We start from the raw sequence: 26,797 nt of genomic DNA, 5'->3' as shown, positions 1-26,797 counted from the left end.
TCTTACTAAAACTAGTCATCGCTGTCCCACAGCCTTCACCAAGCTACCCTCCATACAATCCCATCGCCACCGCCTACCTAACCTCTTCAGCTCCAGACAAATCACAGATAATGCAAGCAAGTAATACACAGGCAATATTCATATATAACAAGTAATTCAAGAAGTAAGTAGGCATATTATACATAGGCAAACTGCAAGTAGTGAAAGCAAACAAGCACATAAGAGATTCATATGATGAATGTCTGTCCTATTGACTGTGATATCATATGTCGATTATAATGCCAAACCCGACACAAAATTTGGACGGTAACTCCCGGATTAGTCTCTCTGTTGCGCATACTCAGGAGGAATAATTTCGAGGGATGAGTGTCCTACCACCTTCTCCTTTCAAAGGGAAACGTTCTGAGGGAGAGTGCCCTACCACCTTCCTCTGGATGCCGTATGATTCCATGGGTTAGTGCCCTACCACCTTGCAACCAGAGAGAAACGCATACTCAGAAGGAATAATTTCGAGGGATGAGTGCCCTACCACCTTCTCCATGAGTGAGAAATATGAGTGGAAAGCCTAGCTTCAACCCTCACATTTGAACGTAGACGGGAGACTACCACAGCCCCTACGATGGAGAACAAAGCTTATCATAAATCGTTTTCAGTACTCAGCAAAGTCATCTTTCCACTTCGAGTCCTAGACTCGTCTCGAACACCATCAATCCGTAGCTCCACAACTCATTACCTTAAACATCATTACAGTACTCCGCCATCTCATTCGACTAATCCATCCTCAGTACTCCAAAGACCTAAGTATTTGTCTTCTAATCTTCTTACCAGAAAATAACTGGTTAAACCCATTTATAGTATTCTCTATATTCCAAAACCTAAAATCAAGTGGAGACATCCTAGGTAAGCGTTACGAAAGTTTACAAGCTTGCCAGGAAGGTAAAATAGTTAAAAACAAGGTTTTCTTTGAAAAACAGGGCAGTGTGTGTACGCATAAAGGTGTGCATACGCACAGAAGATAAAAGTTTTCATTTTAAATGCACGCACAGATACGTGCGAACGCCCTCAACAGAATGCACTTTCCAGCGTGTACGTGCGTACGATGTTGTGCGTACACACAAGTTGCAAACTTCGCAGGGTGTGTGCACGCACCAGAGTGTGCGATCGCTCTCAATAGTAGGCATCTCCTTGTGTGTGCATGCGCACCAGTGTGTGCGTACACACGTTTTCAAAATTTCACAGGGTGTGCATGCACACAAGGCTGTGCGTATGCACAAGTCAAAACATAGCCACTGTTCAGAGCACGTGCACAGCAGTGTGCGTGCGCACACAAACCAGAACTCACAATTTCTGCAACATCTCAGAAATCAAATTTTTGGCACTAACTTACAATGATCATACTTTACAAAATTCATATTTCTATAAAATCTACACCATTTTAAAGCTCTTTGAATTATCTTTAATTTGATATAAAATTCTTTTAATTTAAAAAACCGTAGCTCAAGATATGATCCGTCAAAGTTCAGCAAAAATCCATTTTTACCAAAAATCTCTAAACCTCAAGTTTACCAAACTCTCAATCCAAAATCACTTATTCCACATTCAAAACAGTCCCAAAATACCTAAAATTATATTCACATACTTCCTAATCATTCTAAAACCTACCAACATATAATTCCATCAATTCCATCCACCAAATCCCACTTATAAGACTCAACCCTCACTAATCACTTCACCATCCACAATAATTATTAACACCAACAACCAAAACAATTCCTCATCAACATCAATATCAAACAACATCATCTTCAACCAACTCAACAATTATCAATCCATACACTAATTAAACCACATTTTCATCATTCCAAACCATTCAAATTAATTGTCCTACGACTTATTATTACCAACACTCATAGTCCTACCTCCAAAGCAATTTCACGACACATAATACACATACACATATTTAATCAACCAATACATACAATTTTAACCTATCTCAGGGCCACTAGCCTAAGTGTCCAAAAATATTATATATTACATAAAGGAAACCGAAAGCATACCTTGGTCGATTCCCAAAATGCACCAAACCCCAAAACGAAGCCACCAAACTCGATCCAAAGCCTCAAACCAACTCCAACAAATACCAAAACTCAATCTAACATCACATAACATACAAACATCAAACCTAGGACTCAAAAAACTAACTAAACACAAGGTTTTAGTGAAACCTTACCTTACCCAACAAGATTAGGAATAAAATCCAACAATATTCCAATGTTAGATTACCCCTAAACAAACAAAACACAAAAATCTACTTAAGAACTAGAACCAAAAACGTGAAACTGTTAGGGCAAGTAACTGGAGTGCAAGTTTTGATTTCTTACCAACAAATCCTAGCTAGAAATGATGGGCTCGAAGAGAGCTTCGCGTGCCCGCAAATGGCTCATCAATTGGAGCTCCGGATTAAAAGTTATGGAGCTTTAAAGGAGGAGGTGAATAGTGAAACCCCTCTTCTTCTCTCTTTCACTTACCAGCGCCCCTTTCTCTTTGGTGAGCTGAAATGAGCTTTTATTAAATGGGTATTTATATGTTGGAGCTTGGGCCCGGTTTGGACCCGATCTGACCCGGTAGAGATTTTAGCCCGTTTGGCCCACTTTGCGCCAAAACCTTTAAAATTGGCACCCGGTTTTCGATTTCAAATTATTTTTATCCTTTCAAAATAATAAATCAATTTTCAAAATCTTATTTTTCTCAAAATACAGTACCGGATAGTCTAGAGCCGGTACTGCCGGCTTAAGCACCGGTACACATTTTTACAAAAAATTTTCACAAAAGATACATTTTCCAACTCAGAAAAATTCATTGAAATCAAATTTCACTTTTATATTTTAAAAGGAACATTTTTATATTTTTAACCGATTTCGGGAAATTAAATTATTATTTTATAAAAGCAGTTATTCCGGTTCTTATACAAAGCTTAAGTAGAACTTACTGTCGGGTATTCCAATAGAACACCTGAATGATAATTTTATAAATTCTCTTGTTTGAATTTGATGAACAAAATGAAGAACAAGAAAAAGAATTAGAAGAGAGTAAAGGAAAGAGATGAGCTCTAAAGTTTTTAGAAAAAAGTCTTTGTGAGAGGTGGGTTGAAGCCCTTTTACAGTCTCAAGCTATTTTAGAGGGAGAGTACATTCCTTAATGGTTACAATGTCATATCCAATCTGCTCCTCTTATCCAAAGGATAGTTACTAAATGGGATAAGTAGCAAAAAATATTTTTGGATGTTCCTATTATTTTAAGTCTCTTTAACTAAAAATACGTATAAGAAAGAAGTTAATCTCCATAAGTTAAGGTAGCGATTCTAACACTGATCTGGGTGTTTGTGGCAAAGAGATTTCTGGGATAAAAGGATGTTCATGACATATGACATTAGTGAAGGGATATTTAGTTTGCTTCATTTCAAACAAGGTGGCAATCTCTATACTTCAAATCCAACTAATCCACTTCTACTAATTTAGTTCCTACCTAAAGAGAGATTCAACTCTTTAGGATATTCTTTTTGGATTCATCTTTCTGGTCCAAGACCTATAGGAGAAATTTCAGTATTTGTTGACCATATATTTGAGACATCTTAAAATTATTTATATACAATAAAATTACACTTTTAGTGTACAATCAATTTTATTATTATTATTTGTTTACTTCGTATTTTTCCACAATTTTAAAAACGAACAAAAATCAAAATGGAAACAAAATAGTATACCAAATTCTAATCCAGCATCAATTCACGTCCATCCTGATTTAACTTTCACTAGTCTAGATTCTGTTAATTCGTCAACTTTTTCTTGTTCAACTTAGGCATTAATTAGCGATAATAGATATTTAAATTATCATGATACACGAACACTAACATTGACACAGGACACATAGACACAAATTTAAAATTTTTATAAAACACGGAGATACAATACTATATATATATAGAATATACAGTATTTTTTTAGATAAATTATAATGATCTTTTAGTATTTTATTAATATTAAAATTATTTTTTATTAAAACACGATTAGACACAAAAGACACGCGTGTCCAACGAATATCAATAAATATCGTGTTGACATGACAAATTAGGAAAGTATCCGTGCTTCATATAAATTATCTTAATGAGACTAACTCTCCATGCTCTATTACTTGATACTTTAGTGTATTCAATAAGCTAAATCATCCCGTCCAAAAAACAATAATAATAAGCTAAATCAGCCAAGTAGTTTGAACCCAAAAGGGAAAAAACATGAAGTGTTTCTTTAACGAATAGTAGAATTGGATGAGGGGCAAATTTTATTATCAAATCTAAAAAGAAAATGTGTGTGTAGATTTTTTCTTTACTAAAAAGAAACAATCTTCACTTTTGCCCAAAACTTGACTTTTCACCTTAACAATAACCCAAAAACAAAGCAACGAAAGCATGAAAGATTGAAAGGCATATTTTCTCCAAGTGGCTGGAGGGCTGTCCTTTTTCATCAGAAACCATCCTGATGATTAAGGGAATTTTAAAATTTTGACGCTATGATCATTTCCATTTTTGGATTCCAAACTTACTGTTGGAGTTCATACAAGAACAGGGAATAAATTTTCCGGCTTTTAAAGTATAATACAATCATTACCTATTCATTACTGTTGACAAGAATATAAGGGTGAGAGAATCATAATATGCAAGTGACTTCGATTGAGTGACTATGACTACACAGACACGATTTTGAGGGTTATTATAAACGCTAACATAGCACCAAAGCATTTGCCTACTGATTAACTCTTGAAGGTCATCAAAGTCATACTTTGATTTTACCTCTTCAGTCTTCATACACACAATGCTATACAAGAAGCTTGGTGGCTATGATATATAATTACATACTTCATCTGTGCATGTTATCAGCAGGCCACCCACAATCCCAAACAATCCTACATTCAGCCTCAGGTCAAGAAACCACAATATTCTGCACATCTTGACATTACCCTAAAACCTCTATATCTCCGACACACCATGTTCTAAGCCACCACTTAGGAACAGGAACAGTGATCTGATTCAATCAACCTTTCAGGCTGTGGGAAAAGCAAAGCATGGTAGCTGAAACAGGGCTAGAGCCATAACCATGTTTCCTCTCAGGAACTTTTGTTTGCAAATACCAGTCATGCCAAGGGTAAGCAGATTATATACAATATCTGCCTTCCAATATTGCATTTACCTCCTCCTGCCGTAGTAGATGCCACTGCCAGTATAATTGTGATGCCGATGCCGTCCGCCACTCCTACTGCTGGTTCCTTCCAAAGTGTTGCCACGGCCACCAGTCCTGTTGCCGCCACTCAACATCCAATTTGTTGGTTGGGACCCTAGTCCATTAAGCTCCTCCTCTTCTCTATCATTATACTCCAAGACAAGCCTCTTAATGTCTTCTTTCTCTTGAAGCTCAGCTGCTTCTTTCTGTTTTGTACTCAGAACCAGTGAGGAATCCCGTGGGATGTACATCTGTTTTGTTTGCTGCTTGTTCCCACGCTTCACAAGAACTCTCACTTGAACCTCTTTGTTTCCACCGGTCTCCTCACTCAATGCCTCATCACCACTTTCACCACCAACTCCTCTCCCATGATGATCCTTAGTGGATCCCTCAAATACATTCATTGGAATCATCATGTTCAATGTAGGACGGCCTCGTAGCTCCTGCCTTCGCTGTTCCATACTCTCCTGCATTATCATGAGATCAAGTAGTAAGAAAATGGCTAAATACATCGAGGTAGAAAATCCTAATCTTATTCCAAAATGAAGGAAGTTGAAATTTAGGCATTGAAAAGAAAAGAACAAATAAAATAAAATCAATATACGATCATAAATAAAGCTAAACTAAGTGTAATATCATGACATAAACTGACCTATTACTGTTATTTATACTACCTACTGATCTAAATTAACATAATAAAACTGCAAGAGTTATGGTAAATTCTACATTCCCAATATTCTAACAATATGGAAAGACTAATCGTTTTAGTGTCTCCCTTTTTCCCTTAGATGTAGAATCCTGTTGATTCCATTTCAATTTAAATAACATAGATAAAATGAAACTTTCATCTCATAAGTCCAGGCATATATCTGATGAAGTTCTCAAATGAATCAATCTATAACAAAGCAAGTTCAATGAGTGTCCCCAAAATTTTGCAGAAATTAAGGACCATGTAAACTCTTGCCTGTAACACAGCCTTCAGCTCCTGTTCAAAATTGGCTTCCTCCAGAGGGTCCACCTCTGTCACCTTTTGTCTCACATGGACTTCGTCTTCCTCATCAGAAGCAGGTCCAGGCCCATCATCATCATCATCATCATCATCCTCAGTCTCACATCCATCGTCATGATTCTCATCATCCAACTCTTCATCATCATGTCCCTCCGCATCAATGGTGCCACTCCCTGAGTCAGTGTCACTGTCATTAACATCATCTTGCACTCCATTCTCTTCTGCACCATTATCAATGCGTTGTCCATTGCTTACCACTGTGTTAGAACTAGTCCTACTCAAAGGCTTCTCAGTATCAGAATGTTTTTCACTACTGGCCTTATCAGCAGAAACCATCCGATCATGTTCTTCAAGTTCTACTAGAGCTGCATTCACTTCATCAACAGATGTATATCTAACCATATTGGGGCGCAACTCCGCAAACAGATCCTGCATACAGCAAATAATGAGCAAAAACTAGCAATGAAAATAAATGGAGTAGATGGTAAGTTTAGAAAGCTAACATTTAACAAATAAAGAACAAAATATAGGAAGCTATCTTCAAAAGAAGAATGTGTTTCCTAGTTTGTAAAATGAACAATAATGGTTGGATGAAAGTCATTTAAACATCCTCACTTGACAGCTACGCATTTTTTTTGGGGGGAGGGGCATAGTATTGGAACCTATATGACCAAGTGGTTTAGAATTCGATTATCATTGCAACTTTTCTCAGATAGAAGTTATATATATTAGCTCATTGTAGGGTGAACTAATTCATTATTCATGTTTCAATGTCAATATTCTTGCATTGGAAAGGGGATGTGCAAGACATAAAACCACCCATGTGAAACTTGAGAGCTTAAGTGTGTAGTGAAGATGGTCCATCGTGATAAACAGAGAAAAGCAAATGACATATTAATTGGTTAATCCCTTTATCCAAAAAACAATATAGATGGATAGATAGATTAATTAACATGTTACACCCTATAGTTTCATTGGCTTTCCAAATAGATCAGTAATTTTAATGTCTTTAGTTCATTATTGCTCTTCATACTTTCTAAGACAATTCATAAGGCACTATTTAAAAATTCGAATTGTAAGGACTTATTAAACTGCATTATTCATTAAATATGTTAATATAATAAATTTTTTATTTTAAAAAAAAAACGTAGAATGCATATGGCAGAAGATTGCCCGACTGACCTGCAAGTCAAATTCAATGTCGAGAGGCAGTGCACCTTTGCTTAAAATATACCTCTGGAAGTGTATAAGGAATCGATCAAGTTTCCTCTTTGAAGAGCCACGATCAAAGTAATGTCCACAGGTTTCAAGAAGAGTAATGATCAATCTTATACGAAAACAATCTTCAGGTGGATCCAGTGCATCTTGCTGATAAACAAATTATCATGGGATCCAGAATGTCAGAAGGTTCTCGTATAAAAAGTATGTAAGTCAATGGATGTATGAAAACAACTCAGACATATATGTATCCAAAATCATATATAACACAACCATGAGATCCTTTTTTATGAACTCAACCACTTGCGGCAAACATTTTTGCAGTTCTGGTGAGGGGTTTAGACATAAGTTATAGTTAGGCTTATTATATTGTTCGATAAGAAAATAAAGTGCAAGCAAATGATGGATAATGATGGATAATGGAGGATCACATCTATCCCTACATAAAAGTATGACAAATTATGGAAATTGCAGAGGGAATCAGATTTACAGATGAACCACAGTACGGACTATTCAAGTATTCAAAGAACCAAAGAAGTATCGGAGAGTAGGATAACCAATCTGTGCTGGTTAAAGTTTCAACAAGAAATTAAGATCTTGGACCTACCCCAATAATATAAGATTAAATTTTATTATAGAAGAGCCCTCAAGACATTTAGGCATTTAGCATCTGTATGATGTAAAGCATGTGGTTTTCTTAGAGGATTTTCCCCCACTCTCTCAGACATGAGAGGGATTGGAAAGCTGCAGTTCATTTAAGTTTGCCGCCTTGTTTGTATTTCTTTTGGTTTAGACGAACTCTTTTCCTCCACCCCATTACCCTCAATACATTAACGAAGTTCTTTATTTTGTTATTTAAAAAAAAAAGGAAAAAGAAAAAAAGACTGAGAATGTTGTGTGTGTCAGAATATTTGGCAATAAAAAATCAAGAGGAAAATTAGTTAGTGTATCAGAAACAAGGATGCTGCAATATATGAGTCAACGCACTTGCAAAGATAGAAAAGAGTGTATGAAAGAGAAATCCCATTGTGGAAGGAAAGATGGCAGAATCTTGCTTTAGTTAGTTTGGACATGAACACTTGTAAAAGCAACATGAAAGGTAAGCTAAAGGTGGAGGGCAGGAGAACCTAGAAAAACCATACAAGGAACTGTTGGAACAGAATGCCCATAGCAGGCACTCGGGGGGGACGAAGCTTACTTGTTGTAGAAGGCAATCAAACTCAAAGGAAAACTCTCCTAGCGAGTCATAATAAGACTAATGAAAGTAATGCTCTCCAGTCATTAATATTGGAAAATAAAAGGCAAAAAAATACGTGCAACATAAATGAGTACAACACAACAGGTGCAGAATCTTAATTCCTTATGCTTAACAAGGGAATGTAAACAGAATGAATTTAATACCTCTGGTGTCCCATGGCCATAGATGACGATAAGATATAGTGTCTCAAAAATAACAGATGAATCCACATGCTCATAGTTGTAAAGCTCCCCTAAGAATCTCATGTAGGCAATGCGTCTTTGCTGCATCCCATAGTCATTTAGTTCCAGCCCAACTCTAATCTCCTCCAAAACCTGAAATCATGGTCCAAAGTGCCAATTTCAACCAGTCTATTTAGAACAGAAAAGTCAAATGTAAGAACAACCTCAAACATTAAATAAAGATATTAAAGTTTTGTTGTTATTTAAGATGTTAAATTAAGTATGCACTCCAATTTAGGCAACCCTTTTTAGTCAGACCTAATAGTACAAACAAATAAAATACTTGGTAATCACTACGATCTAATTGAAATCATTTTATTGTGGTGAAAAAGTCACAAATTAATAAAGCAACATTTCAAAATACCAACCTCATCAACTATAGCCACTGCAAACTCATCATGGTAGCGACTTAAACCAGCAGCAAGAGAAGCAATCAGATGGATCTGGCCATATTTCCCTTTATAGACCTTCAGGAAACATTTCAAAAGATATGGTTCACATTCACTCCATGGTAATTTTCTAAGTTGCCTCAACACATGCTCAATGGTAGACTTATCCAGATCAGAGAAAAGTAATTTTCTGATATACTGCAAATATATTATCACTTATAGTGTTAATTCAGATGTTGAAGATATTAAGGAAAGAAGAGTAACTTGAAATGAAGATTACACCTGATGCAATGGTGGACGGACTTTAGCCACTCGTGCAGATCTTTCTGGAGGCTTACAAAGGTAATATGCATTTTCCACCAAAGTGCTATGTCTTGGATCTAAGTTCTTCACATTTTTCAAGCGCATCAGTATCTCTAACATGTTCGTCATACGTATAGTAGTTTCTGGTGACCGGTATAGAAAACGGCCACATGTTTCAAGAAGATTGCAAGCTACATCAATGTTGTGATGAGTAAAATCATCTAAACAGGCCTGGAATGGCAATAAATTAATCAAGGGTTAAATATTGCAGTATAAAGATCTCATGAAATTCATTCTCTTTAACATCTCAACAAATCTATATGGTGTGAAATCCTTTTTTTTTTTGGAAAGACAACCATGGATTTGGCAGAAATCATGGTTGCTTACAACAGTGGACGTGCCACTGCTTTCAATTCCCTGTCATTAATGTTTATTGTTGTGAAATGCTAAATAATGAAGACTCCTCTCACATCATTAAAAGTATACGTTAATAGATAAGGAGAAACATTTTATTCTAATATCTCAATAGGGAGCTAGTTGTCATATTAGGAAAGACCACAAAGGCAAAGTGTATTTCATATGGCTCAAATGTAAGTTATTGATACCTGAGATTTCTATAATTTAGAACTCAGACGTAATAAAATGAAGTGTTTTTTAATCAAAATAAATAAAGTGGAGTTTAAAATATTGAATGCAAAAGTTGAAAATGCAAACTAATCATAAGGAAAACAAACACTTCTTACATCATAACTATGGCTCCAAACACAAGCTATATCAATAGAAAATGCTCATAATAAGTAAAACCAGTTAGCCTTGATTTATAAATTTGATTATTCGCCTCTTATACCTTCAAACAACTAAAGACTAGGCCAGCAGGGGCAATTTTGAACTTGCAAAGTTCTCCTATGAACCTGATGTTCCTTATCTTTGTCTCAATATTCATCTGGTCCTGTTGAGACATTTTAAGAAGACCAGATTAAATACTTGCATATAAAGTCAACTACCAATTGATCCACACTATGAAAATTTATAGGTAACATTAACCTTCTTATTTATTAAGAAGTTGAATTCCTCCTCCAACATCTGCAAAAGAATGGAGGAGACATCCTTCATACAAGTTGAGAGTGTAGCAACCATGCGTGAGTAATATGGTAGCAGCTCCAGAGATGTCCTTGGTACATTGAACAAAGCCCTCACAAGTTTTTTCCGATTTGATTTTGAATTTAGATAACAGAATTCTACCTAACAATTGTTTAACGAAAAGGCAATAATTAATAATATTGATTAATACAATAACAGAATCTAAGAAAATCATAAGTAACAGAGCACAATTTGATATCCTTACAGTCAATTGATCTATAAGGTCCCGGCTCACACAACCAGGAAGTCTTTGCAATAAAGCATCCAAATTTGTCCCCTCAAGGCTTCTGAGTTTGTCCTTTTCATTTTCCCCCTTTTTGTCATTGTCTTTTTCTTTCTCCTTCTCTCTTTCCAATTCTTTTGATTTTTCTCTTTCTTCCTTATCCTTCGCTTTTTCTGCACTTCCTCCCTCTGGCAAAGCAATAGATTCTGCCGATGCATCTCCACTGTCATGGTTGCCCAGTTGACCTTTGTCAGATTCAGGTACTATTTCCTTGAAAATCATAAATATTTAAGTCAGTGCATATAGCAGAAAGTTGGCAAGGAAAAACAGTTGACAAAATATTCACATTATTATTAAGAATGGAATTGGGTAATGGGATTGTTTGAAATAATTTTTTCAATGCTAAAAGCACAATTAAGAAGTGTTAGGACATGCTCTGTGAAACATAAAATAAGATACAAGGGGAGGAGTAAAAGTACATGTAATCCTCCAGCTAAGAATGAAAAATATATTTCTATTTTCTAATCTCTAAACATGCCTAATAGTGTGTGTGTGTGTGTGTGTGTGGAGAGAGAGAGAGAGAGAGAGAGAGAGAGAGAGAGAGAGAGAGAGAGAGAGAGTATCAGAGAAAGTAGTGTAATTGTTCATTCTGAATGATTAATCATTGAGTGGTTCACTGCGTCATGGTTGATCCCAACAGAGACAGACGACCAACAGTTATATAAGCATTGGATACATTAACAGTCCAGTGACTAGGATCCAGGGCAGAAATTATTTAGAAAATAGCAACCAGAACATCCTGGAACAAGCTAAAAAACTTTAGATACAACTCCTTACAGTTGGTTGGTCTTGACTCTTCACTGATTGCTCACTTGTTTTTGGCTCTGCTTCGCCCAAAAGCACAGCAGGAACAAAAGCTCTGGAGAAAAACAGACTAGATAAATATTCTTCTAAAAGAAACTAGCACTAAAACCAATTAAAGAAAAGTTAAACCGCTGATGTTTCAAAGAGTCAAGAAAGCATAGGGACAACAGGCAAGTGGATTGAAGTATTCAGGAGGCGCTTTTCAATGAGTAACGACTCAATATTGGTCCTGTCACAGGATCATCATTTGATAGCAAGATCGACCGCTCAACTAAATGCAATCTCTTTTTAAAATAAGTTGATCCACTGGTCCTTTTACTTTGTTAGAAATACAAACCTTAGGTCGGGTAAACATTCATAGAAAGCCCTTGTATCTTCATCATCCCATACAGGTTCAGCTATAGAAGAATCTTTCCCACCCGCAGATGTAGCTTCCTCACCAGTAGTAACTCTTGTTGTGTGACCATCTTCTGGCATTACTGGAGGTTGCATATCAAGTGCCTCTGCCAATCTGTAACAACAGAATTATAATATTTCTTTCCTGATTATAGAACAAGCCATTAACAATTGGAGGTTAAAAGAACCAAAGAAATAATTAGACATCTAATTAACATTCAACTGACCAAGGATTTGACCATTAATTTCCATTTGTAATCTAAAGCTCCCTATGTTGGATGATAAATAGCTATTTTTTCTGAAGAGAATTATTTAATTAGTAATGTTAGAACTATAGTGACCTGATTAAAAATTCTTTTAAAATATAGGGAATTATAAAAAACCTTCAAATACATATTGCCATATTCACATTAAAATTTTTCATATATAATATTGATGTATTTACATTGCCTCATATTCAATACCATATACTGGAGTAGTATACTAAAGCAAAATTATTTTACAAAATGTTAAAAACTATATTTTATTTTATGCGTTTGAGGAGACCATGCATGAATGATAAGTGACAATACATCATCCGTATACCCTTTGAAATGTAGCATCAGCTGGATGGTGAAGCCCTATTCAGACATAACACCATATTAGATCAATACATTGGCCACCAGGATGCATTTGCTTTCATCCAACAGATATCTCAAACAAGCTATCCTAGATTATCATATTATGGTTTGCCTGCAATTTTCTTGACTGCGTATCCACATTGTTCAAGGCATTCATGCATCTATGTATATACCAGTAATAGAGGGAGGAGGAAGAAGGAAGGGGGCGAGGTATGCATGCCAATTGCCTAGCAGATGAGGTTAACCGAAAGCATGCTCAGTTTTTAATAAAAAAGAAAATAAGTAGTTGGACCTAATCAAAGAAACTTACGATGAGATGTTACGATACAAATGGTCATAAGATTTCCGAAGCTTTTCATATGAAGCAATATTTTCATCACTGAGCTCTCCTTTTGCGTTAAGAATCTTAGAATTTTCATGCTCCATTAGTCGAAGTGACTGCCCAGAAATGAAATCCATCAATAAACACAATGGCAAGACAAACCATTGGCACAGAAGATTTATGGAAAGTAAAAAGGCAGAGCAGAGTTGAAGACAAGAATGAAAATATAATTTAACAATTTAATTCAAAGAAATATCATCGGTTCAGAAGTGCAGAAACACTTACAGAATGCTCAGACTGAAGTAGTTCTGCTGCAGCATCATAAAATGCATAACATGCTTTCCTGAAAACTTTCTTTTGATCTGCCGTAATGTTAAGGCCTTTAAAAAACTGTATCAGCATGTCAATAATGAAAAACCTTAGTACAAAGGCAGACAATATATAGCCCAATTTTCAGTAAAAGCTAAGCTGGCATTCATTACTGATTTAAGTTAACTATTAAGTACCAATGTAAACCGCAAAATCCAGACTGGACAAAATTAGAATAATATAGACTTAGCAGTGCTATCAAAGAAGAATATATAAAAGAAATACCTCTTCATGAATTTCTGGACCAGAAACAGGAAGTCCCAGAAAGATTCTCCCTTGTCGGGCAAAGCTAGAAAGAAGGGTCAAACTAGTTTGTGCTGCATCTCGGTCTTTTAGCTGATCCATACCAGTTAGATCTTTTATGATATTCATGAAAATGTTGCCATCATCAATAACTCCAACAAAATAAAGCTCCAATAGAAGTTTCAAAGTACTGCGTTTCTTCATTGCCTTCAAGTTTCTGTCTGCATCTGACTCATCCCCAGGCTTTCCTGGAGAGAAAACTTTGAGAAGTCCTTGAATCAGGCATGGGGCAAAGTCCTTGTACCTCTGATGAAGCAAAGAGCAGACCTTTCCCAAATGAAAAGAGAGGATCATATATGAGGAACCGAGTATATAAATAAATAAATAAAATCCTAATGATTCTATTGGAAAACAATGTGTTCAGATTTTCGTTTCTATTTTCTTTTTACAAATTCCACCCTATGAATCTTCTATTAAAGAGAGATATTAGCAGCAACTTGGGATAAAAATAATACAATTTTTAATGAAATCAGAAATTACACGGCAAAAAGAGAGTACGTCATGCAAATCTATGGATCAAATTATCAATGAATTTCACTATATTTATTACTTTATTATTTATTTGATAAAAAGGAAAGAAAATTGAGCATGATATACCTGAACTGCTGCTTGTATATCTGAGCTTCTAAGCTTGGCATCACATATAGCAGTCACAGCTTCACTGACAAATTTGCTTAAGTTGACACTGCGCAACTCGTCCATCAGTGTTTCACGCTGCTCTTCATTAATCTGCTTCAGTTTCTTAATGACTGCAGTATTGCGCTTAATGCTTGAATCCAGAGTCCTTAAAAATCCTGAGTCTGAATATAATAGGAAATTATTTTATTATTCATTCAACAAATTTTTGAAAATACAATATATATTATAGAATAGACCAGACATTGTATTTTTATTTTAGCATTTTACGGCAAGAAAAAAAATTACTTTAAAAACATCACTTCTTACATAATTGTATAATTATTTAAAAATAAACATGATCAAAGAAATAATGATCATTTAAAGCGAACCATAAGTTGCTGATTATTGCCGAAAAATTGACAACCACCGATCAGTTTCCTACTAGGTGAGACTGACTGGATTCTTTTGACATCATGTCCAACCAAAGACCAAATATTCAGAGGCTTTTAGATCAAAGTCACTCTATTCATGTTGCACATCTTTGAATACCCAAGAAAGTGTGGAAATTAGACGAAAACAAGACAAAATGACATTGTCACTGAGAGTCGAGAGAATTTAGAAAGAGAATCTGTGCTAACCACAGAGCCACATAATGATTATTTTCAGATGAAACATGAGAGCTGAGACAGCTGTAAGTTTTTAACTAATCTAACCTCTTATGCACGCAATGCTACTGTTTAATATATAATCATTCTCGTGTCTCACTGCCTCTACCTAACGGCTTAACCCTTTGGGATAACTGATTTCAGAACATGGCCTCATGAGTTTTCTAAGACCAAAAAATACAGAGTTCGATCCTTGTTACTCCCATTCTTCTAAAATAAAGATAAAATTTCAGCACAAGGCAAAAATAGACCTATGCATGATCCACGCTGCAAACCAAAAAGAAGCTTTTGCATGAGGGGGCGTGTTATATATCTAACTATTCATATGCCTCTACCTAGCAGCTTAAACGTTTGGTTTAAGTGATTTTATGACACCTACTACACTAGATTTATATAAAATGTAGAAATTCACCTAAATACTTTACCACACTCTAAACAGCCATAAAGTACAAAACGGACATGATATTTAAATTGTCAATCCTCTTCCCAAAATATATATATATATTACCCAGTTGATCTAATTCATATCTAGGAACATTTAGGTGACACAATATAATTATGCCAATAGCAATAGCAATTGAGTTCCAACTACAATAGTAATAGTAATCAGGTATGAAATAATTCTAAATCATCCAGTGGGCAACTTATCATCCTTCCACACTACCCTCCCCATACTATGAAAGTTGAGAACACACTCAAAATTATCAAAACTCACAAGGACAATAAATCGCATACCAATTACCAACCATGTTTAACTTATACATCGATGGCAAACTACCAAAGAAAACCAAGCCCCTACAAGTAGATAAAAAATAAATAAATTGTTTTATATGATAAAATTACCAAAAACGGAGTATGAAACTATTATTTATATTATTTAGTATCTGATATTAAGGGTCAATTCGGTAAAAACATAATTTTGAAAGAGCTGTGTTATATGTGCTACTCTTGTATACAGCAAAAGTTGTACAGCTTCTTTTGGTAATAAAAACTATTAAAAGATTTTATAAATTATAAATACTAAGAAAACAAGTCCTTAATACCAAAAAGGAAAGGTCCGAAGACTGGTATACATATCATTCCTCATTCAAGCACAGCCTTTGGTGGGGAAAAATGTTTGAATTTCCGATTCTCTAACCAACTTTAAAAGTTCTGAACTCTCAACTCAAGAACTACTGTATAGATAGCCAACATTCAATCCATACGGTCAATGACCAAGTCACCTAGAAGCCTAAACTATTGGGTAGAGGGCCAAGAATGGTTTTTATAGTTCAAAATACTAACTAACAAAAATGCCATTGGTTCTTAAAGTATGGACAACATAGAAATATACTTTAGACATTATAGAAAATGAAATTTAATTTAGTTGGTGGAAAATGGAGGCACGATCAAACTCTAGTGAATTGGTCATAAAGGTTGTGCTGCCACAAAAAAGTCAATCTATTAAAAGCTAAATACATTATATGAAAATGAAGGCCCGTGAATTGTTTCCATCATCCATATTAAACATTATGTAGATGTAGATGTATCTAAACCCTAAACCCTAAACTAAATAGGCATAGAATTTAGATATTGAAGGGGAAAAAAATCAGAACAGCACTTTATATGAACACCAGGCAGTTTTAAGGATAAAGTTTACAATCCACAATCACACAAAAGACGAAGGAACTCAAGATATCTATTTCCCTAAATGATGTACAAATGTGATGTGCAGCAAAGAGTGTAACTCCTATACTTGATTCAACCAATATAAGGGCATCATCAAGATTTATCATTTTAAAGATTTTAGTATCCTATTTTTGTCCAAAACATGATCACTTGAAGCAATGCATACAGCTATGAGGATGTGTCTAACTAAAATTGTCCAAGGTAAAAGCTACAAACCATGATATTTTTAAAAGGTTACTGCCGCAGCAAATTTCACTCTCACAGCAGACATGATATATAATAGGCCTAATAGCGTCATCTGATTCATGAAGCCAACCCAACTTAATGGGATAAGGCTTTGTTGTTGTTTAGCTTCCATTGGGCCACATTTCACTTTCCACTTTTATCATTCCCTTTGATAACTATTATCTTTTTATTCTTGTAACTTCCGTCAACTTCTCTTAACCTTAATTTCTATAACTTGTACGTTAGAACACTGAAATAGTCACCAAAATATAATAATAAAATATTTATTCACTTCAATGTCAATGTTTTAAAAGGAAAATAGAAATGAACTTTTTAAATTCATAATACCCCGTTCAAACTAGTACTAATAAGAAAGGGCTTTAATATATTGCATATAAAATAGATTTATTTAGGTTTCAATAATTTTGTTTCAACAGAAGCCCAAGCCTAGTGTCTATGCTAGAATTCAATCATGGAATCAAGCAGCCTATGTTTGTTTACTGTCTCCCAACAATGAAGACACAGATATAAAGACGCACGTATACACAAACATAGATACACATGAATACATGTAGTTTGTTTAGTTGATAAGACACTAACAAGAATACACACATTTATCATTAAGAACCAATTTTACCCCTAATACGAAAGATGATGTTGATGATGAAGGTGACGAGGATAGAAAGTAGAATTTTAAAAATTTTGAAGGGTCAAAATTGTAAAAGAAAAAACTTGTGTCTCATATCTAATATTTGTGTCTCAACTTTTTGGCAAGACCCTAAATACATGTATCTTATGTATAGAGTTGTGTCTGATGGACATGGACAGCAACCAAACAGTCTTGGTGTTCACGAGAGAAATAAGCACGATGATACACGTCAACCATTTTTTTAAGATACAATTTTTTTATGGAGGATAAACTATCATTTCTACCCACGAATGCTCAGAATGCTGACAAATATACCCAGGAAAAAATGAAACTAACATTATACCCATAAAAGATGGGCTCCTCTTGACAAGAGTACACAAACCCTAAAAAAACCACTAAAAATACCCAAAGTGCCCTTTTTCTAACTTAACTCTAACTCAGTTCATCTTCATCTTCATCTTCATCCTCAACTCTTCTATCTCCCTCTCTTGCTCCTCCATGATGTCAAAGAAGTTCCTTCAAAGTGGACAGAACCTTATGTTGACATAAACCTTTAAATTTCAAGTTGATATTATGAAAATTCTGTGTTGTCTAAATTATTGGTTTTTGGTTATGAATGGTAGCGGCAAATGGGAACTCTGAGGCGGTGGTGAGGGTAGATGATGAGAGTATTATAGACTTTTTAGAACTTTGTGTGTCTTATGCATCTGTTTTTGCCAACCATAACACACACACATTTTTTTGTCTCTGTCTTTAATCTCTATCTCTCATAGTGTACACTAACTAAACGGAGCACAAGAGACTAAAACACAAATTGAGCTAGTGCACTTGGGAAACTCTCCCTCTATTGTATTTTACATAATGTAAAGAATATATGCATTTGTATTGCCAACACAAAACCTATGAGCATATATAAATATAAATATTATATACAACAAAAACTATATACTAACCAGCCCTATCAGGATTCAAATTGCTTTGTCGTAATGTCATCTTATGTATCTATTTTTGCCAACCAAAACACAAACACATGTATTTTGTGTTTTGTATCTTTAGGCTGCGTTTGTTTGCTTAGACATGGACATTGATACATAGGCATGGTGGTATACGCCCACCATTTGTTTGTTGACACGAATTTTTAATGGACACGGTGGTACACAAATACATACAAAATGCATGTTTTTAGTGTCTCTCCTTGAAGCTAGGACACTAATTTTTAATGGACACGGTGGTACACAAATACATACAAAATGCATGTTTTTAGTGTCTCTCCTTGAAGCTAGGACACTAAAACACAACTTATAGGACACAAATTTTTCCATTTCTTTCCCCTAATTAATTTAAAAAAATTCCAGCTTTATCCCTACCTTAACCCTATCCCACTTAACCCTTCTTTCTACTTCCTCTTCTTTCTAACCGTCCTCGATTCTTCTACCTCCCCCCAAATTCTTCTCCGTCCGCCATTGATGCCGCCGCTGTCACCATGCCTCCCTCCTTTGACGGTCCTCTCTCTCTTCTCTCTTCATCGCCACACTCTTCCTCCCTTGCGTTCTCAGATCTGCATTTCCTCCGCACTCTTCTATCGTCGCGGTTCTCAAATCTGCACCACCTCCGCATGGCTGCCGCCACTCGTCCAGATCTGTCGCCCTCGCCGTCTAGCCCTCGCAACACAGCTAGTCGCAGCGCCGTCCAGCCCTCCCGACACAGCAAGTCACAGCACTGTTGCCTTCCAGCGCTCATGACCCAGCAAATCGCAGCACCTTCCTCTGCCCTTCTCTCACTATTTCGCTCGTGTCTATCACTCTCCCGTGACTTTTCTAATTTTGGTTATGGTTACTGTGATTATTGCCTCTGCCTTCTGTCATTTTTCTTTTCTTTCTTTTTTTGTGAGATAAATCATGATTGTTAAAAAATTTATCAACAGTGATTTTTGGTAATTATAGATGATGATAGCGATGATAAATAGTGGTAATGATGGTGGTGGTTGTAGATGATGGTGGTGTTATTGGTGAGGACAAATTTTTCATTTTGATATGAATGTAAATTCAGTGTACTGTTGTGTATGGTGTTGCCAAACAAAATAAAAACTGTGTATGTTCATGTCTATGTATTGTTCTGAATTTATGTCTCTGTCCATTGCTGGTTAAGAGAGCAGCAAACAGAGCCTTAATGTCTATGTCTCATAGTATACGCTAACCAACCAGAGCCTAAGAGACTAAACACAAATTGAGCTAGTGCACTTGGGGAAGTCTCCCTATATTGTAAATTTGTAATTCACAGAATGTAAAGAATATATGCAAAGAATATATACATTTGTATTGCCAACACAAAACCTACAAGCATATAAAAATATAAATATTATATACAACACAAACTATATACTAACCAGGCCTATCAGGATTCAAATTGCTTTGTCGTAATGTCATCTTTGCCTCAATTGACTTTTGCAACTCCTCAAGGCGTGCAACAGCCTCCTACACGTGATTAGAAGAAGATAGAACTTATCTCATTCAGTCTAAAATGGAAAAACAATACAAGAACCTAATTATACAATTTTCCTACCAACATGAAAGCTAATTTTGATAGTGAAACTAAAGTTACCCTCCAAATAGGTGCATTATCTACTATATATCATAAAAACTCAATGTTCCCGGTAAAATCAATTTTCCCTCCAATTCAAGTATCCAAAGTTTCTTAAAGTATCCCCTATAATTAGAACGTCAACTAATCAAAGTTCCCACTTTATCACTTTGGATCCCATTGATTCTTTTCACTTTGTACATCCACTTTGAATAATGCATTTCATTTTTCAGTAGTCAATTGATAAAGCAAATATTACAACAATCCATGCACTGTTTTTTTTCCATTTATCTATTTTTAGACAAACATGTATAATTATAAATCATTATTAGTAATCAGGTTCCTTTTAGTAACATAGCATTTAAGAACTGGAAACTCCATATGATCAACATGCTTTGCTTCTCTACTCTACCATTCTTTCTGCTACTCCAATATAAAACTTTAAGGTCATTCTTCTTTTTATTGATTTTAATAATCTCTACTAAAATCAATGTATCCTCACGTTAATTTCTCAATTTTGTTTATTTTCATTCATATATGCAACCATCATTGTTGTTTAGTTTTCGTCTTCCGTTGTTTATGCGCTGCATAAAACATACAATTGGAAGGATCATATGAATCCTCAAACATAAAATAAGTAGTAAATTTATGGACAAGGAGAGCCTCGAGAATGTTCTTACATACACTAAGCCACCAAAACGAATTGAATCATATAGAAAGTTGTTCAAGTAGTGTGAAATTGTCAAAGACGTACTTCATAAAAGGTATTCTTCTTGATACAGTAAGTTACTTTCATATTTAATGTAGATTGACTATTCTGTGAACTACATGACTACGTATAGTTAATTTTTATAACTTTATTATATCACTTTATTTCAGCCAACGACAAATACTGCATCAAAGAACAAGAATTATGTCTCTGAAACATACTCTCAAAATGAAAGGCCACTTCCAGATTTAACAAATGTCATATATCAAAACCGAGGTATGTTGTCATAGTAATAAAGTAGTTGTTATATGTAAATTAAATATGACCATTATATTGTTAATGTTAAACAAGATGTTAATATTAATTATTTGTTTTTTTTTTTTTGTCATGCTAAATCTTTATTTTCCAGACATTTTCTTTCTATCTAGTATCTAATAATAAAAGATATGATAAATAATAAGTAATGGACAACCTTTTTAAGCTTCATTTTGAATCGGTTGTGGCCAATTAGATTTTATTCAATTTGGCCTAATAAGAATAATGTATCCTGTTTCTACTTGGCTAAATGGACAACATAATGGACTCGCTCTTGAAACAGTTGAAACTCAAAAGAGTGATCATTTACATTTCTTTATCAAAAGCTACTTTTATGAGAAAACTTCCTCTTATTTTCATGAGAAAAACACAATTGAAATGCACTGTTAGGAAAATAAAACTGTTAAAACATCCCACCCAAGAAACAAGCCTAGAATCAAAACAAACATAAAGATCATAAAAAACTCCAGATCCAAGAATCGCAACAAAACTCTTAACAATATTAATATTGAATATAAACCAGTTCATACAATAATCAGAACAACAAAACATTATTCAATAACAGAAAACCCAACAGATAATTATACAATGATAAAGAAAACAACCACCGTCAGAAAATTCAGAACCACAAAACAAACCAGTAATCAAGAACAAAAATCATAACAAATATCAAGAGCAAAGAACTTTTTCAGATCCCCAAACCAGTCCAAACATTCAGTCCAACCCTAAAACATAACGACACTCAGATTTTCTCAGATCCAACAACTAAGAAGAACCGCTAATCATAGAACCCAACTACAAATTGTGGATAAATATTTATATTGCAACAATATTTTTTTACAAAATAAATACAGGAAACTTCATAACAGCAAAATACAATGAGAGGTAGTTAAAAAACACAAGACAAAAATTCAAGAACCAACCTCAGGCTGAGGCTCCATTCTTGATGATGCAGACAGAGAGTGACGAAATCCACGGAGGAGTTGTTTCGGGGAGCACGGAGGACGTCACGATGGCTGGTCTGTTTCGCGCTCCTCGGAGGGTCACGGTGGCTGGACTGCGCTGCGCTGCAACGAGGACGACAGCGGGTTCTGCTCCGTGCTGCTGCCGCGTGGACGACTGCGGCTATGGGGAAGAGACACGGAGAAGAACAGTCTGATGGGTACTTGATTTCTTTCGACGGAAAGGGGGCAAAACGACCGCCTGTAAGGCGCCACGGCGGAGTAGTTGGATTCCGAGGGGATGTGAGTGCTGCGGAGGTCAGGGATCAGAAGATTGGAATTGAGAATGTGGGTTAGGGCTTGAAAGGCACCAAAAACATAAAATTACATGTTTATATTCTATTTTGATACAAATATGGAAACATCTATTGAAGTTATTTAAAAAACTTGTTGAGCCTTTTTGTACTGAATTTAAAAAATTAATTTTATATTTTTATTTTAAAATTATAAATTTAATAATAATTAAAAATAAATTATAAAAAAATAAAATATATTAAATTATTTAACATGTAAAATGTTAAAATAAATAAATTTAAATAAAAAATTAAATTAAAAAATATTAATTTGTTATTATGTGTAACAAAATTAATATAAAAATTTATTGATATTATTTAAAGATTAGTTATTTATAAATATTATTAAATTTATTTAATTTTTTAATTTTATTTAATTAGAAACAAATTTAAAAATTTATATCCAAAACATTTTTTATTTTTATCCATAATTTTAATAGATAAAAAAATATATTTCTTCAATCTTATCTTAATCTTCTTTAATTATCTTTGATTTTATTATTTTTTAATATTATTAATTTTTGTTTTGATTATATTATCTCATCATATTATATACTATTCTTTCTCTTATCATTATTATTATGTTGCCTTATTTTATTCTCTTTTTTTTTTGTTTTCTTCTTCTATTCATCCCAATCGCAATTAATTATCACCATACCATTATCCCAACTCTCATTTTTGTTTATCACTTCGATCCATAACTACCATTGTGTTAACTTTTGAGTTATTAAAGATTTGCTAAAAGAATTTTTTTTTCTTCTTTTATTTAGATATCTAGATGCATATCTATTATATAGATTCTTATCATTTTTCAAACTTACTTGTTAAGTTATATTTTATTGCTTTTAGACAAAATTTAAGATATCAAGTATTCAGATTTTTTGTTAATCAAATTATAGAATTTGTCAACAATTATAAAAAAATAATATCAAATATATTATATCTTCTTAAAAGAGTAATATTGTTTGGACACTATTATTTTAGCTACTATAACATATACAATTCAATATAAAAATATTACATTGTTGAATATCTCTCCTACTCTTAACACTTATTTGTAATAATTCTTAATCTTTCTCTAGATCTAATGTGTCAACTTCTATGTCTCTAACTAATAAAATTTTTAAGATTTTCTTAAAGTTTCGTTTAATTTCAAAACAAAATTATAATTTTTATATTATTCTTTTTAATATTTTTAGGACATTAATTTTTATGTTTTTTAAATTATAAATTTGAGATAAAAAATTTTTAATAAATAACAAATTATTAATAAATAAAAATAAAAATAAAAATTTTATAAGTTATTTAATTTTTTTAATGCATAGAATAATAAAATTTAAATTAATTTAAGTATAATACTAAAATTATTACGTTGTTATTATATGTAACAATCAAAGATAAAAATTTATAAATATTTATAAATTTATTTATTTTTTTAATATTATTTAATTTGTAGCAGATATAAAAATTTAAATTTAAAGAACTCTTCTTCTTGCATAATTTTAATTGTTAAAATTTTTTTTAATTTTATATTCAATATCTTAAATCATCATTTGTTCCATTATTTTTAAACATTTTAAATTTTTATTTTCATTATTTTTTACTATTCTCCATACACATATTTATTATTATTTTTTTTATTTAAGTAAAATATAGGGAGAGAGTACTACATGTACTCCATAGAATAAGGAATAAGACAAGGCATGCCATAAGACAACATGGATAGAAGTTATGTGTAGAATAAAAAGGTAACTGTACAAATAATAAAGAAAAATTAACTAATAATTACATTTTTGACCAAATTTTAAGAGAACAATTATAATAAACACTATTTATTAATAGAATTAAGATGGAAAAACAGAAATTGGACACCAAACTTTCCTATTCCCTCTATATATTGTTATAGATGTTTAATTTAGAATACATTAAGATATTATAATAATATCTATAACAATATTATTTAGGTCAATTATGCAAGTTTTATCGAATCAAAACCTAAGAAAAAATAGATTATTATTAATTAAATAAATACACAGGATTTTTACCCATATTTGGACCATTCGGTCTGTTACTTGGACCAACTCTACTGTTATTATAAGTATTTGAATATTTAAAAAACTTTATTATTAACATGAAAATATATTGTAAAAAATAATTCACATTAGATGATATACTAACAACATAAATTTATTAATGGGAAGTATAACTTAGAGTATCTGACACAGAGTATTGATGAGCGCGCATATTTGTGATATCTTCTAATGGTGTTGTCATATTAGTTGGACCATTCGATGTATCAATTTATTTTCCTCGTCTAATACTCTCTCGGTAACTGGTACGCCTTCTGGCGGGTGTTGCTCCCCCTGTTCTTCACTTATGTTTTGTCTTCGTCGCGGGGCATAGTCTTGCTAAGTAGGTCTAACACTTCCACGTGAATCTTTTATTGATATCCTGTCCACAGTAATTAATCAAAACAAACATATAATTTACACTTTTATTTAATGACGAAAAATAAATTATATTACGTTTTACGTTATATTTAGATGAAGTGAGACATGAGAAGATGGATGAGAAACGAAGGAAGTTTTTCTATTATACAGTACCAGTAATGTGAATTGAGAGAGAATAAGAGAAGAAAGAGATAATTATAGAAGTTACTTGGATTTATGAGATAACAGAGAATGTGAATGAAGATGAGGTAGTGGGATTTCTATAACGCGGAATTACTGACATATACTGGGTTAGGTTTTAGCAAGGATAAAAGTGGAAAAAAGTTTTAGACACCAAAATAAGTTTTGCCATTATATATAATAATAATAATAATAATAATAATAATAATAATAATAATAATATATAAAATATATAATATATAATATAATAATGTTATAGATATTGTTATAGATTATAAATATGTATTAAAAAGTAGAAATTTTCTATTTATTTTTTTCTTAAGTCGTCACTTATCGATAATCTATCTATAACAACTAGCTGCTCGACAGGCATTAAGCCGCTTTTTATTGTTTTTAAGAGATTAATTTTTATATTTTTATTTTAAGATTATAAATTTAATAAAATAATTTAAAAATTTAAAATAAATACTATTTAAAAATAAATATAAAATTTTTTAAATTATTTAAATTTTAGAACATATAAAATTTATAAATTTAAATTAAATAAAATATTAAAAAAAATATTATATCATTATTATGTGTAACAAATAATGATAAACATTTATAAAGTAATTATTTAGAAACATTATATAAGTTTATTTATTTATTTTCTCAACAGTTAGAATTGAGATTCGAATCCAAAATCTCTAGGTGAGAATGGAGAGACTATATCATTCGAGTTACGAAGCAAAGATAAAACATTATATTCAAAGCATTCTTTATGTTCATGAATAATTCTAAATATTATATTCAATTTATTAAATTATCTTTAATTTTATTATTTTTTTCAAATTATTAATTTATATTTTTATTATATTCCTTCATTGTATCACACACTATTATTTCTCTTACTATTTAGATGTAGGTTTATAGAGAGAGCCTCTCTCTCCTCTCTCTAGGTTTTAGGGTTTTTAGTTTTATTTCTTCTCCAATTCAGATTTTCATCTTGCTTTAATTTAGTTTCTCTTCTACATTCTATTATTCTAACATCTTAGTTTATCTTCTCTTGTTGATTTCTTTATTTTTTCCAATTTAGTTTATGAACTCTTCATGTTAGATTCAATTTTCTTTTAATGCAATTTTAAGTGACAAACAATTTAAACGTTGACCGAGGATAATTTGTTGGTTTAGAACTATACTTGCAACGCGATATTTTTGTGAAATTCTTTATCGACAATTTTCTTCCGTCAAGTTTTTTGCGCCGTTGCCAAGGAATTGCAAATGTGTGCCTTATTATTGGTTATTGTGAATATTGTGAATATGTTTGCCTTTTCGTTTTTTTGTTAGTTGTTGCTAGTTTTAGGAGTTTATTTTTATTATTTTTTGTTAGTTTTTGTTTTTATTTTCTCTTGTTATTATGAATTCTCACGTCTTTGGTTATAAATTTGGTTCAAATTATGTTGTAGGGAATGGAAGCTACAATGAGAACATACATCAAGGATGAGACAATCAAAGATGGGTGGAGCCTCGAGCTTATGGACAACCTCCATGGCAATA

At 33.1% G+C, this 26,797-nt stretch overlaps 1 protein-coding gene across 1 annotated transcript; it reads right to left on the bottom strand.

Moving 5' to 3' along the window:
* Positions 1-4,539: 4,539 nt before the first annotated feature.
* On the bottom strand, positions 4,540-22,695 carry LOC107630559 (regulator of nonsense transcripts UPF2). The gene is made up of 17 exons (XM_016333738.3): positions 22,261-22,695; positions 20,120-20,207; positions 14,506-14,708; positions 13,831-14,175; positions 13,522-13,626; positions 13,225-13,352; positions 12,236-12,409; positions 11,872-11,953; positions 11,017-11,304; positions 10,716-10,913; positions 10,519-10,620; positions 9,651-9,902; positions 9,348-9,566; positions 8,902-9,072; positions 7,465-7,650; positions 6,238-6,711; positions 4,540-5,740 (listed from the first exon to the last, which is right to left on the bottom strand). The coding sequence occupies exons 1-17, from the start codon at positions 22,276-22,278 to the stop codon at positions 5,240-5,242; spliced, it is 3,534 nt and encodes a 1,177-aa protein (XP_016189224.1). The 5' UTR covers positions 22,279-22,695; the 3' UTR covers positions 4,540-5,239.
* Between the last annotated feature and the right edge of the window lie 4,102 nt (positions 22,696-26,797).

Source organism: Arachis ipaensis, chromosome B3, assembly GCF_059453495.1.
Source record: "Arachis ipaensis isolate K30076 ecotype BB chromosome B3, ASM5945349v1, whole genome shotgun sequence".
Classification (NCBI taxonomy): domain Eukaryota; kingdom Viridiplantae; phylum Streptophyta; class Magnoliopsida; order Fabales; family Fabaceae; genus Arachis; species Arachis ipaensis.
The sequence above is the reverse complement of the archived record's forward strand: the minus strand, read 5'-3'. Positions and strand labels throughout refer to the sequence as shown.